The 10,975-nt window shown below is 39.6% G+C and overlaps 1 protein-coding gene across 6 annotated transcripts; it reads right to left on the reverse strand.

The window, feature by feature from the left end:
* Positions 1 to 3,998: 3,998 nt before the first annotated feature.
* LOC104232409 (F-box/LRR-repeat protein At3g48880) lies at positions 3,999 to 10,543 on the reverse strand. Of its 6 annotated transcripts, XM_009785597.2 has the most exons (5): positions 10,326 to 10,543; positions 8,854 to 9,100; positions 7,992 to 8,198; positions 5,045 to 5,433; positions 3,999 to 4,852 (listed from the first exon to the last, which is right to left on the reverse strand). In XM_009785597.2, the coding sequence occupies exons 3-5, from the start codon at positions 8,004 to 8,006 to the stop codon at positions 4,297 to 4,299; spliced, it is 960 nt and encodes a 319-aa protein (XP_009783899.1). In that variant the 5' UTR covers positions 8,007 to 8,198; positions 8,854 to 9,100; positions 10,326 to 10,543; the 3' UTR covers positions 3,999 to 4,296. The 6 variants fall into 6 exon arrangements, with proteins under 6 accessions (XP_009783899.1, XP_009783898.1, XP_009783901.1 ...); XM_009785596.2 differs by lacking the exon at positions 8,854 to 9,100; XM_009785599.2 differs by lacking the exon at positions 8,854 to 9,100 and having other exon boundaries at positions 8,046 to 8,198; positions 10,326 to 10,542.
* Positions 10,544 to 10,975: the final 432 nt, after the last annotated feature.

Genomic DNA, 10,975 nt, shown 5'->3' on the forward strand with positions numbered 1-10,975 from the left:
TTTCGGCATGGTTGATGCATTCACCGTTTGCGGGAGAAGCGGTTGCTGTCCGGTAACAATTTCAAAAGGGCTTTTGTTTGTATGATGGCTCTTTTGAGAATTGAAACACAGTTGAGTAGCATCCAAGAGCTTCACCCAATGCTTCTATGATCCGGTTGCAAAGTTGCGGAGATATTCCTTTAGCATGTCATCGAACTGGTCTGTCTGGCCATCCGATGGTAGATGGATGTCTAAGTTGTGACTCAATATTGACCCAAAGCACCTGAAGAGATGGGTCCAAAAGTTGCTAGTGAAGCATGAGTCGCACCTACTAACAATGTCTTTGGGCAGGCCCCAATGTTTGACAATGTGCGAGAAGAAAAGTCGAGTTATATATTCTGCTGAGATGTTTTGCGGGGCTGCTACGAAGGTTGCATAGTTTGAAAACTGATCTATGACAACCAAGATGATGCAAGATTACCAACTTGGGGCAATCCCGTGATGAATCTGAGGGAAACACTTTCCCATGGTCTCTGCGGGACATGTAATGGATGTAAGGGTCCCGTCTGTGATGAGTGATCCGACTTATCCTTGTGGCATGGCTGACAAGTCTTCACACGCTGAGGAGCGTCACCAGTCTTTTGAGGCTGATGACCTGATGGCTGATTGTTGTTGCGAAGGGTAGCCAAAACCAGGGGTTCATGTATGCTGACTACCTTCTCCAACTGCATGGCCGAGATGTTTCCAGCGGCCATCTTTATGGGAAAGCATGGTATGGTGCAGGGCTTGGCCCCGTTTTCTCCCAACTAGGAGTATGTTGGCATATGGTACTGGTATGGTGTTGGACTGCCTCATGAACTCCAACCCCACTATCATGTCGAACTCATCTATGATTGCCATGCGCAGGTCGATGCTTCCTTTGTATGGGCCAAGTTTCACTGGGACATTTGTAGTTATTCCACCCAATGTCTGGGGTGGCGAGTTGATAGCCTTAACGCGGCCTTTGCTCTTTTGCACAACTAGACCGAGACGCTCTACTTGAGTTGAATACACGTAGTTGTGGGTAGCACCCGTGTCTATCAATGCGTGAAGGGGCTTTCCGTTCACTTTCAATTCGACGAACATTAGGGTCCTCGCTTGTTTAGGAGGCCTCTCGTCCATCTTTTCCTTCCCTTTCTTGGTGAGTGGGACTGAGATTTTCTTAGGAGGACGTGCACTGGTCCCTGCTAAGGCATGTGGGATAGAGCCAACAATTGCATTGAAGGCGCCTACCTGGTCTTCTTCTGATGTGTCTGATTCATCTGACTCATCCTCGGCAGTTTGATGAGCATTGATCTTTTTGTTTAGGCATTCATTGTTCCAATGTTCCCCGCCGCAATGACGGCATTCTGAGGGAGGCTTTCTCCTCTGATTGTTGTTGATGGATGCAACACTATTGCTGCTGGAGGGAGGAGTCTTAGTTTTGGATGCACTCCGATCTCCCCACTTTTGCTTGGGCCACCATTGCTGGGATGGTTCCCGTTGAATCCCCCTCGGACAGGCAGCTGGGTCCTGTCGTTCTGAGTTCCCAAGTGATAATCGCCAAGGCATTCTGCAGCTTGAATGGCCTTGGGCAGGGTGTCTACCCATTGTCTTTGTAGTTCCATACGGGAATGAGGTTTCAAACCTTCTATGAATGCGAAGAATTTGTCTTTGTCCCCCATGTTGCGTATGTTTAGCATGAGTGCGGAGAATTCGCGCACGTACTCTCGCACTGATCTGGTGTGGCGGAGCTCCCGTAGCTTTTTCCTTGCATTGTATTCCACATTTTCGGGGAAGAACTGCAGGCGTATGGCCGCCTTCAACTCGTCCCATATTTGGAGAGTATCTTCACCGGCCCTAATGGCTTCGTATTTGACCCACCACCAAAGTTTGGCATCGCCCTGAAGATACATGGCAGCAGTTGCTATTTGGATTCTTCCAAATGGCTCACGACACCGAAGTATTGTTCAATGTCGAAGATGAAGTTTTCCACTTCTTTAGCATCCCGGGATCCGTCGTATGGCTTTGGCTCCGGTATCTTAAGTTTTTGTGGAGTGGGGGTGAGGTTTGTTGCACCCCTGATGTGGTTGTCGCCTCCTCGAAGTAGGCTCTGTAGGGCAACATTGACAATATTGAGCTTACCTATCAAGTCGTCTATGGTTTGCTGCATGGCAGTTAGTCTGTCTGCCTCTTGTTCCCGATGGGCTAAATCATCGGCACGCTCCTGTTGGAGGTCCTCAAATTTGCCATGAATATTGGCAGTTTCAATGGCTGCCGTTTACCGGTCCTCCTCAGAGTCACGACTGATGTTTGCAATGTCATTTTCCGCCTGCGGCATTCGGCGGTCCAGGTCGTCCAACCTTTGCACTAGGTTGTTGTGTTGATCAGGCACCGTATCTACGATGGATCGTAATCGGTCAACCGTCTCTTCTAGGGATGCTAGGCGCTCCCCATGATTCACCATGGTCAGAAATGGTGATGATGGCAAATGTGTTCCCTCGCCCGATGTCGAGCCTAGGTTCTGATACCCACTGTTACGCAACGCCTTCCTGATGTTCCTTGGAAGGGCAACGTAAGACTAAGCAACCGACGACAGTGTGGTTGTTGTCCGCCAATGAGGTCCCCTTCGCACGCTAGACTAGATTATCAGTGCCGTGCGGAAAAACCAATGTCACGAGCAATTGCGAAAGCTGAGAGAGAATTGAGTTTCGAATGATGATGATGATTTTATTGATGAATGAACGCTGAATACAAAAGATGCGGTGTCGAGGGGGAGAAACACCAGTACAGAAAATTGATTGCTTGAAAATGTTTGATTGCTTGATCCCCCTAATAATGCTTAAAAAAAATAAACCAAAGTTACATGACTTGCCCTAATAAAGCTGTAGAAACACACTGAATGAAAATAATATAAACTAGCCTATAATTTCAATGAAAAGGACTTAGTTTATTACAATGTAGAAACAAGTCCGATGACAGCAACTTTGTCTTGCGGGTCAGGGTCTGCGCGTGCGGTGCTGTTGGCGTGCGCAACACTTGTTATGTTGGCCCGAGGCTGGGCGCTGGTGCTTGGCATCAGGGTCTATGCACGAGGGGCTGCTAGAATGGGCCTGCAGTTGGGCGCTGGCAAGGCATCAGGATCTGCGCGCGCGACATTGTCAGTGGCGCGGCGTTGTTGTCTTTGGCCAGCCGCTGGACACTGGCGAGAGGCATCGGTGGGGCGACAGAAGCGCATGCGCGCTTGTCACTTGGCGCAGCCAAGACCACGGGGCCGACCATGGCGCTAGGTATTGTGAGACTTGCTAGACCGCCATGGGGCACGGCCAAGGGGTCATGGGGCGTGTCTGAAAAGCAGCCCATGACAGTTATCGTGTAATTTGCAGCTATTATTAGTCCATTTACGTATATATAGCTACGATAAAGAGGGAGAGGACAGTCGCCAAAGTATAGGTAAAGCTAGGTAAAGCTATAAAATTAGTTGTCATGTCATTTTTGAAAGTCAATTTAACTAACTTACGAAACTAAATTAGGTTAGATCAATTCAATGAAATTAAAACTAAAATTCAAATATTCAAATAATATACAAAAAGTATTACAACTTACGAGTTGTTCTCGTGTTAATAAGTAGCGGAGCTAAAATTTTATTAAGGGGTGTCAAAATATATAAAAGTAAAAAATACAAAAGAAATTAAAGAGAATCAACACATTATGCATAATTGTTTTTTACCTATCTACACTGTATTATTCCCACTAAGGGTGTCAGTTCACCACTTGCTATAAGGTGGCTCCGCCACTGTGTTAATATGATAAAAAAATATTTTATAATGTTTGTCAAAATATATCTCTAATTTTTACGTAAAAATGTTGCACCTTTAATGAGCTTCCTTAAAGATCAGCCATAACCTAGAGAGGATCATAGACTTCTTTTCTTGTTTGAAAACGCAGAAACAAAACGCATCCACGTACCACAAAGAGAAAATTATAGGAACACAAAGAAATGTGATAGAACAGGAAAACAATCCCGCCGAAGAAAATACACTAATGTTACAAAATTACAACATGAAAGTAACATTACTCTCCCATGTGCATGATGATGATACAGTTTTATATGTCTCCTATACTACAAAGCTACTCTCCCTTTGGCCACCAAAGGAAAATACCTGCGGCTAGCAACCGGAAGCTGATTCACTTCCATTAACAATGACAAGGTTTTATTTTGCTTCATATACACAATTTTACAACTGGACCTTTAACAAGGTATCTAACTTATGAAAAAGCAATATATCCTTAAAGTTGTCAAATTGCAAGAGATCTCACCTCATCCACTTTCCAGAGGTCTTCTTCATATTTATACCACCTCATCAGTCCTTCATCGTTTCGAGTGCGCTGACACATGATGCACGAATCACTCATGCAAGTCAGGAATTTGCGTAACCTTGAGGCTTTTTCAAGAATTGATTCATCAAGCTTGGTCAGAACTTTTCTTGGTGAAGATGGAGGGACTTCAGTGATTAGGCAATGGGATATGTTGAGCACTTCCAACTTTTTTAAGCCCTCCAAGATAATAACTAAGGCGCCTTTAGATAGCACTGTGCACCGCACACTCAGTACTTTCAAGTTTGGAAGAAATGCTACCAGTGTAGATGCAAAGAGAATATCACATGGCCCCATAATCTTGAGCTCAGCAAATTTTTTGCAATTCCTTGCAATTTCCTCCATGACGTATGGTGGATTTGCTATGCTAGGCATTGTCAGTGATTCAAGATCTTCCCAAATACGAATAGCCCTGCATATTCCTGTCTTTTTTATTCTGTTCCAAGCAGGCATAACTAGACGTTTAAGCCGCGGACACCTGAAAAAGAGTAGATTTGATTAACTGTCCTTTTCATCCTCACTGTAAACTTTGCTGCTCCTGAATTAAAATAATGGCAAATCATTGGACATCTAAGATATATGATGCTGCCTGAACTCTGGAATGATTGATGTATGGTCTTTTAATTAAAATAATAGAGCTAAGGAAAGATGAAGGTTTATCAGGGAATACCTCTCGGCAGTATAAGTCAACTGATCGTCGCTGACATACAGATTGTAATGGAAGATTAACGTTAGTATGTTTCCACGACTGAGGTTCAAAGCAATCCTCAGGAGGCGGGTTAATGTTTTATCAGACTGACAGTCCACATATACATACGGCTCTAACGGGATTTTGATGAAATTTGATTTTATTACAGACAAGTCCAGCATTTTCCAGAGAAGTTGATCAGAGCAAGCTAATCGCCACGAACTACAAACTTGAGCAAGTCCAGAAGTCAACTCAAAGAGGTCAAAGGACTGCAATATCTTCACCAAGATATCGTTATCAAGGTCCTCCCATCTCCTTACAGCAGAATCTCCTTCTTCCATCACAAAAGCTTCAACGTCGCATGAAAACACCTGTAATAAAAAAAATCATTACTTCTCAAGCGTCATTATCAACCATGATGAAATCTGAATTCCTGATGTCAGTTTGATGTTGCTGATTGTTCGCTCTGTATTCTTGTGAAAGTAATCAGACCATGAAGCAGAAAAGTTGAGCGTTAAAAGAATATACAGAAATGTCTACGGGAGTACTGGGATTCCCGAAATTGAAGAAACTACGAAAATCTGAACCGAAACTTGAGTTGGTTATAGATAACAAAAGATTTCTAATTTCATGCTGGCATAGCTGATTGGAGCATCACATTTCAGATAAAGATAATTATTACGGAAAGCAAAATGATACATAAAAGACCTAACATCAATTTCTTTTGAGAAAAAGGAGATGCAGTAACATCAATTTGCACTTAAAATTCCCTAGAGAGGAAACTTCCATGTCCATTAGCATTAGGATGGAAAAGCTGGAGATTTGTTATAAGTTTTGAAGAACAAGATAAGAATGAATAGAACTGGGGACAATTAGGGCTTACTAGTTTCCAGGAATCAAATAGAAGGGGATAACAAAACATGTTTACTCCATCCATGTATTCTATGTGATTGGGGGCAGAAATAAAGATGTTTATTTGATTTGTGTATTTAACAAAGGGTACAAAAACAACAATAAACCTAGTGGATTCCCACAAATGGGGTCCGTGGAGGGTAGGGTGTATGAAGGCCTTACCCCTACCCTGGGAGGGCAGAGAGGTTGTTTCCGTTAGACTCTCGGCTGAAGAAAAGATGAAAAAAAGCAGTAGCAACAAGCAATAACAACAACAAGATATTAAGAAGACCGAAGAGAAATTTAACAAGGGGTAACTAAAAAATATATAAAAGTAATAGTTTAAAAGTTAGTTGAAAGGAAAAAACCATATAAATGTTTGAATATTATTAGTTAAATCAACTCCCAAAACTTGACAAAGTTATATAAGATAATACTAGTAAGAAAACAACAGCAAATATGCCTTAAATCTAAAAAAAAATGGAGATAGCAATATGGTTCTTCTGCAACCATTCAACTCTACTCGGGACTCCAATTTCCAATATTAATTAACAACAACTATGCTTCAATCCTATAGTTGGGGTCAGTTATATGAATATCCACTATCCATTATGCTCCCGTTGAAGCAACTTCATTCTAATACTCAAGACAAACTAAGGATTCTCTATAAATAAAGGTTTTCTACATTTTCTGCTGAAAAACAAACCACTATTGAATAAAAAGGACTCCTGGCAAACAACATACCTAATGCAAGTGTCACGACATAACTAAACCTTAATCCTAACTGGTCAGAATTACCTATATGGATCTTTCGCTTCCATTATTTTGGAATTTGCTAATTTTGCATGGATTTCGAGAGATTGTAAGTTCTTTGGGACAACTTCCGTCCATGTAATTTTAGATTTACCTCGTCCTTTTAACACCTTCAACCATCCTAGCGTCACACTTACAAACCGTTTCATTTGAACGTCTAACGTAAGACATGACTGAACCATCATGTGGGACCTTTTTTCGTTTTATCCTCTATGAGTGCTATTTGTACTTTTTGTCAGACATAACAATTTCTTATCTTATATAATTTTGTATAACCGCACATGGCACATCTATCATAACATTTGTATTTCTTCGACACACATCATATGAATATGTTAAACCTCAGAAACCCAACACCCAATCCAGTATATCATTGTTGGTCTCACAACTATCCTATAAGTTATAACCTAGCCTTTCACTCTGGTAGGTATCTCCTTATTGCATAACACTCATGTGACACTTCTTCATCTCAACTATACAATTTTAATTTTCTGTGTTACGTCTCTATTCTCCTGGAAATTGAGCCTAGACATGAACTAATTTGCTGATATCAAACCTTAATAAATAAGGAGCTAATGATCAATGTAAAACTAGTTAATTTATGATGGATCCTTACAATAACAATAACAGGCAGAGAAATGGTATCAAATATTTTGTGACATCCCGAAACAAAGAGTGTCAAATAAATTGCAACAAAGGAAATATTGATAAAAAGTCCTCGATAAAAGAACCAATGATGTTTGCTAGGAGGCACCGTGTCCATTTACAAATAAGTTCTAAATTGAAAGCTAAACTAGCAACTAAACATGATGGATCTTCAATCCTATTCCAAGAAAACAAATATAGATTATAGGGCTGGAAAAAACACTAGTATTTTTATGTTAAAGAGAGAATAATTTAACACATTTAAATTCTTAATACTTGTGATAATTTTATCTTAATAGAATGGTTTCAAACATCTTGAAATGTCCTAAAATAGAAAGAGGTTATATAAATTGGAAAATTAGGAGTATAAATATATCAGGATCAAGAATATTCATCCCAGAAGGAGCTTAAAGAATGGAGAAGAAAGGAGCTTGAATGAAGCGGAATTTCTCTGTAGTTCGTGACTTCTCATAACAAGCTACAGTTCTCACCATAGTTCAAGTTGCTCAAATGAATAACACAGTATCAATTGAAGTATAAACAATCAATTAAGGAACAATGATATTACTTAAGAAAATACCAGTTGACAAGTCATAGCCAAAATCTCTACACTCCCTGGCCTTTTAAAGCTTACATTGATGTCAGCCGCAAGCTTGTATTGAGCCTTTGATCAATGATGGTAATTTATCACACTTGTATGTCCAAATACAACAGTACTTGTGATTGAAGGGAAAGGATGGGTGCTAACTCCAAGCATAAAGAAGAAGATAGAAAGCTGTTCCACGGCCTACAAAGATGTGAACAGTAAGAATGCCTTTCTCAAATGGCTTCAATCACAAGCTTATGCGCCAATAAGAGTCTTTGGTTATAGGCGTTTCATGTAGGACAAGAGAGGAGATCTCAGGACTACAATAGGCAGCAAAGATGCAGCAAACGTGGGACTCATTTTGTGCTGGTATCTAGCTGAATTATGGAACAAATCCCCATGGACTACAAAGGCTTTGAAGTAGCCAAAGGATCAGCAATAAATTGCAGAATCAAGAAGGAAACAAGTAAACAGAAGGTTCTCTGCCAGCCCGTTGACAGATATTAAGAGGAAGAAAAGGTCTAGGAAATCCAGTTAGTGAGTTGCAAAATGCACCAATGAAACAAGAAAAGCTTCAACAAATACTTTTTCTAAATAAAATCTTACATCTCGACTACCAAGTTCTTGATTTCTGAGACACTAATACTCCAAAAAGAACACAAAAGCTGAAGCGTACCATAGAGCATGCATTTAAGGGGGAAAGTTTCTAGGAAACATTATTTGTGTGTGTGTTTGAATGCTCTGGAAAATCATAAAAGAAAAAAGTTGAATAGTGTGAGTGAAGTTTTCAACTACATTATAGCAAATCGATCCGAAGCAAAAGTGGGAAAACATGATAGAGAATATTGGAACTCACCTTACCGTCCTCTTAAACCCAGCATCGTTATTCACCATCTCCCTCCCTCCCTCAAAATCAACTAAAGCGATCTCTTACTCAACTTGGTCAGTGATCCCAACGGTTTCTCAGAAAAGGACAGATCAGTGACCTCCAAGATATGGAGTTGTTTAGTCAAATAAGGCAAGAGATATGTGATGGAGAGGGTTTGATGGTGGTAATTAAAATGGAAGTGGCAGTTGTAATCAGAAATACGGACCAGCAGTTCCTGGTAAAGTGGCCAAAGCTTTATATCTAATCTAACACTGGCTTCTTTCTTTCATCATGTTGGAAGAGATAGGTTCAAGAAAAGCAACATTCAAATCTGTGGCATGCTCATGCAAAATTGATACCTATAATAGAATGTGGTATTCATTCAACAATGGGATTAATTGACAGATCACCAAGTATGCTTATTCACCATATCAAGCCGAGCCATTTCCCCTACCTTATACAGCATATCCATACAACCCAATTTCCGCAGATTTTTCAATTGCCTTCCAGATAAAGTGAGGAAATTTGAGATTTAGTTACGCTTTTCTCTTAACCTTCTTTTTCCCAAAATTTTTGAAGATCCAAACATCTGGTAAATGACATCCCTAAAGACCTATTAAGCAAACTCTGAAGAATTGCTGTTAGACACAGTCTTACCAAAATACCCTTGGCTCTATAGATGTAAACAAAGAACTAGAAACCTAGAAGCAGATTAGTAAATTCAAAGCAAACATGGAAATGAACCTAACACTCTGCACATAAAAGTCTCTTTTTTTTCACTTGCATTCTTTTTCATAAGCATGATGTTCAGGCCAGCTTGTGTGTTCCTCGACTAATTCCACAAGGTATCGCTTTCACTTGCATTCCATAAAACCATTTCAAGCGGAGTTCTATCCAATGAACTGGAAACCCATTTTGCTTTATTTGAAATATCAAAAAACAAAAGATAGCCCAAAAATATATGTATCTTTCCTATAAGAACTGTATACAAAACTAAATCTGTGTACAAAATTTCATTCTTAAAATAAAAAAAAAAAACCTTAGAAAACCACTGATTAGAAAAAAACTTAGCCGTGAAAATCAAATGTACTTATGTTTGCCTCTAAAGTTCAATTGGCAGCCTGGTTTTGAATCTTTATGGGAACAAGAAGATATAATCTTTAAGAATTAAATCGTTACGTTAACAAAAAATTTAAAAAAAACACGTAAGAAGATATAAAACTTTTAAGAATAAAAGATCCGCATTTGATCATACCACACTAATTGAAATGCAGAAAACAAATAAAATAATTCAGACAAGCTCAAATTCAGAACAAAAATTCCACAAGTTGTACACAGAATTACTTTAACACGCTTAACAACTATTGGAATCAAGATCCAACTTGAAAAAATTACTCCAACAAACAACCAGAATAAGGAAATAAAGCAAAGAGAGAGAGAGAGAGAGATTTAGGACATGCCTTTAGAAGATACCAGGTAACTGTTGCGAATGATTTACAACTTTTTGGAGCGTTGGTTCAATTCAGAGTGTGTGTGTGTGTAAATGTGCGGGATGATAGTGTAGCTGGTGATGAGGAGCGAGATTAGGATTCTTGGGACGGAGAAAGATATACGAAGAAATGACACAAAAGCCCCCACGTATTGGCAGGTGCAGAGTGTCAAACTGTAATAATTGTACCCTGCACCTCCCACTGTGTCAAAAAGAAGTGTCATCATATCTTCCACTCCTGATTTTGGTCAACAGTCGATTTTAATTTATTTTCCTTATTAGTCCAAAGTACTGACTCCATCTTTTTTTCCTTATTACTTAAAAGTACTGTACTCAATCTATTAACTGAAATTTCCCCCCCTAAATTTCTCTTGTTTCTTGATTGTTCTTTGCTGAGGATTTCATTAGGCAGTGTTGGACGATGCATTTCTAACTACTGGGATTTAATGTGTTCGTTTGAGCTTAATTTACTTAAATTTAATTGATATACTGATTGATAACTGTTCATCGTCGATATTTGCTAAATTAATATCGAATCGTTGATATAAAACCAACCGATTCGATTAGTGATTTAGTATATTTAAAAATTCGAAACATATAAGCTAAATCATTAAAAGTAAA

Source organism: Nicotiana sylvestris, chromosome 3, assembly GCF_000393655.2.
Source record: "Nicotiana sylvestris chromosome 3, ASM39365v2, whole genome shotgun sequence".
In the NCBI taxonomy this organism is placed as follows: domain Eukaryota; kingdom Viridiplantae; phylum Streptophyta; class Magnoliopsida; order Solanales; family Solanaceae; genus Nicotiana; species Nicotiana sylvestris.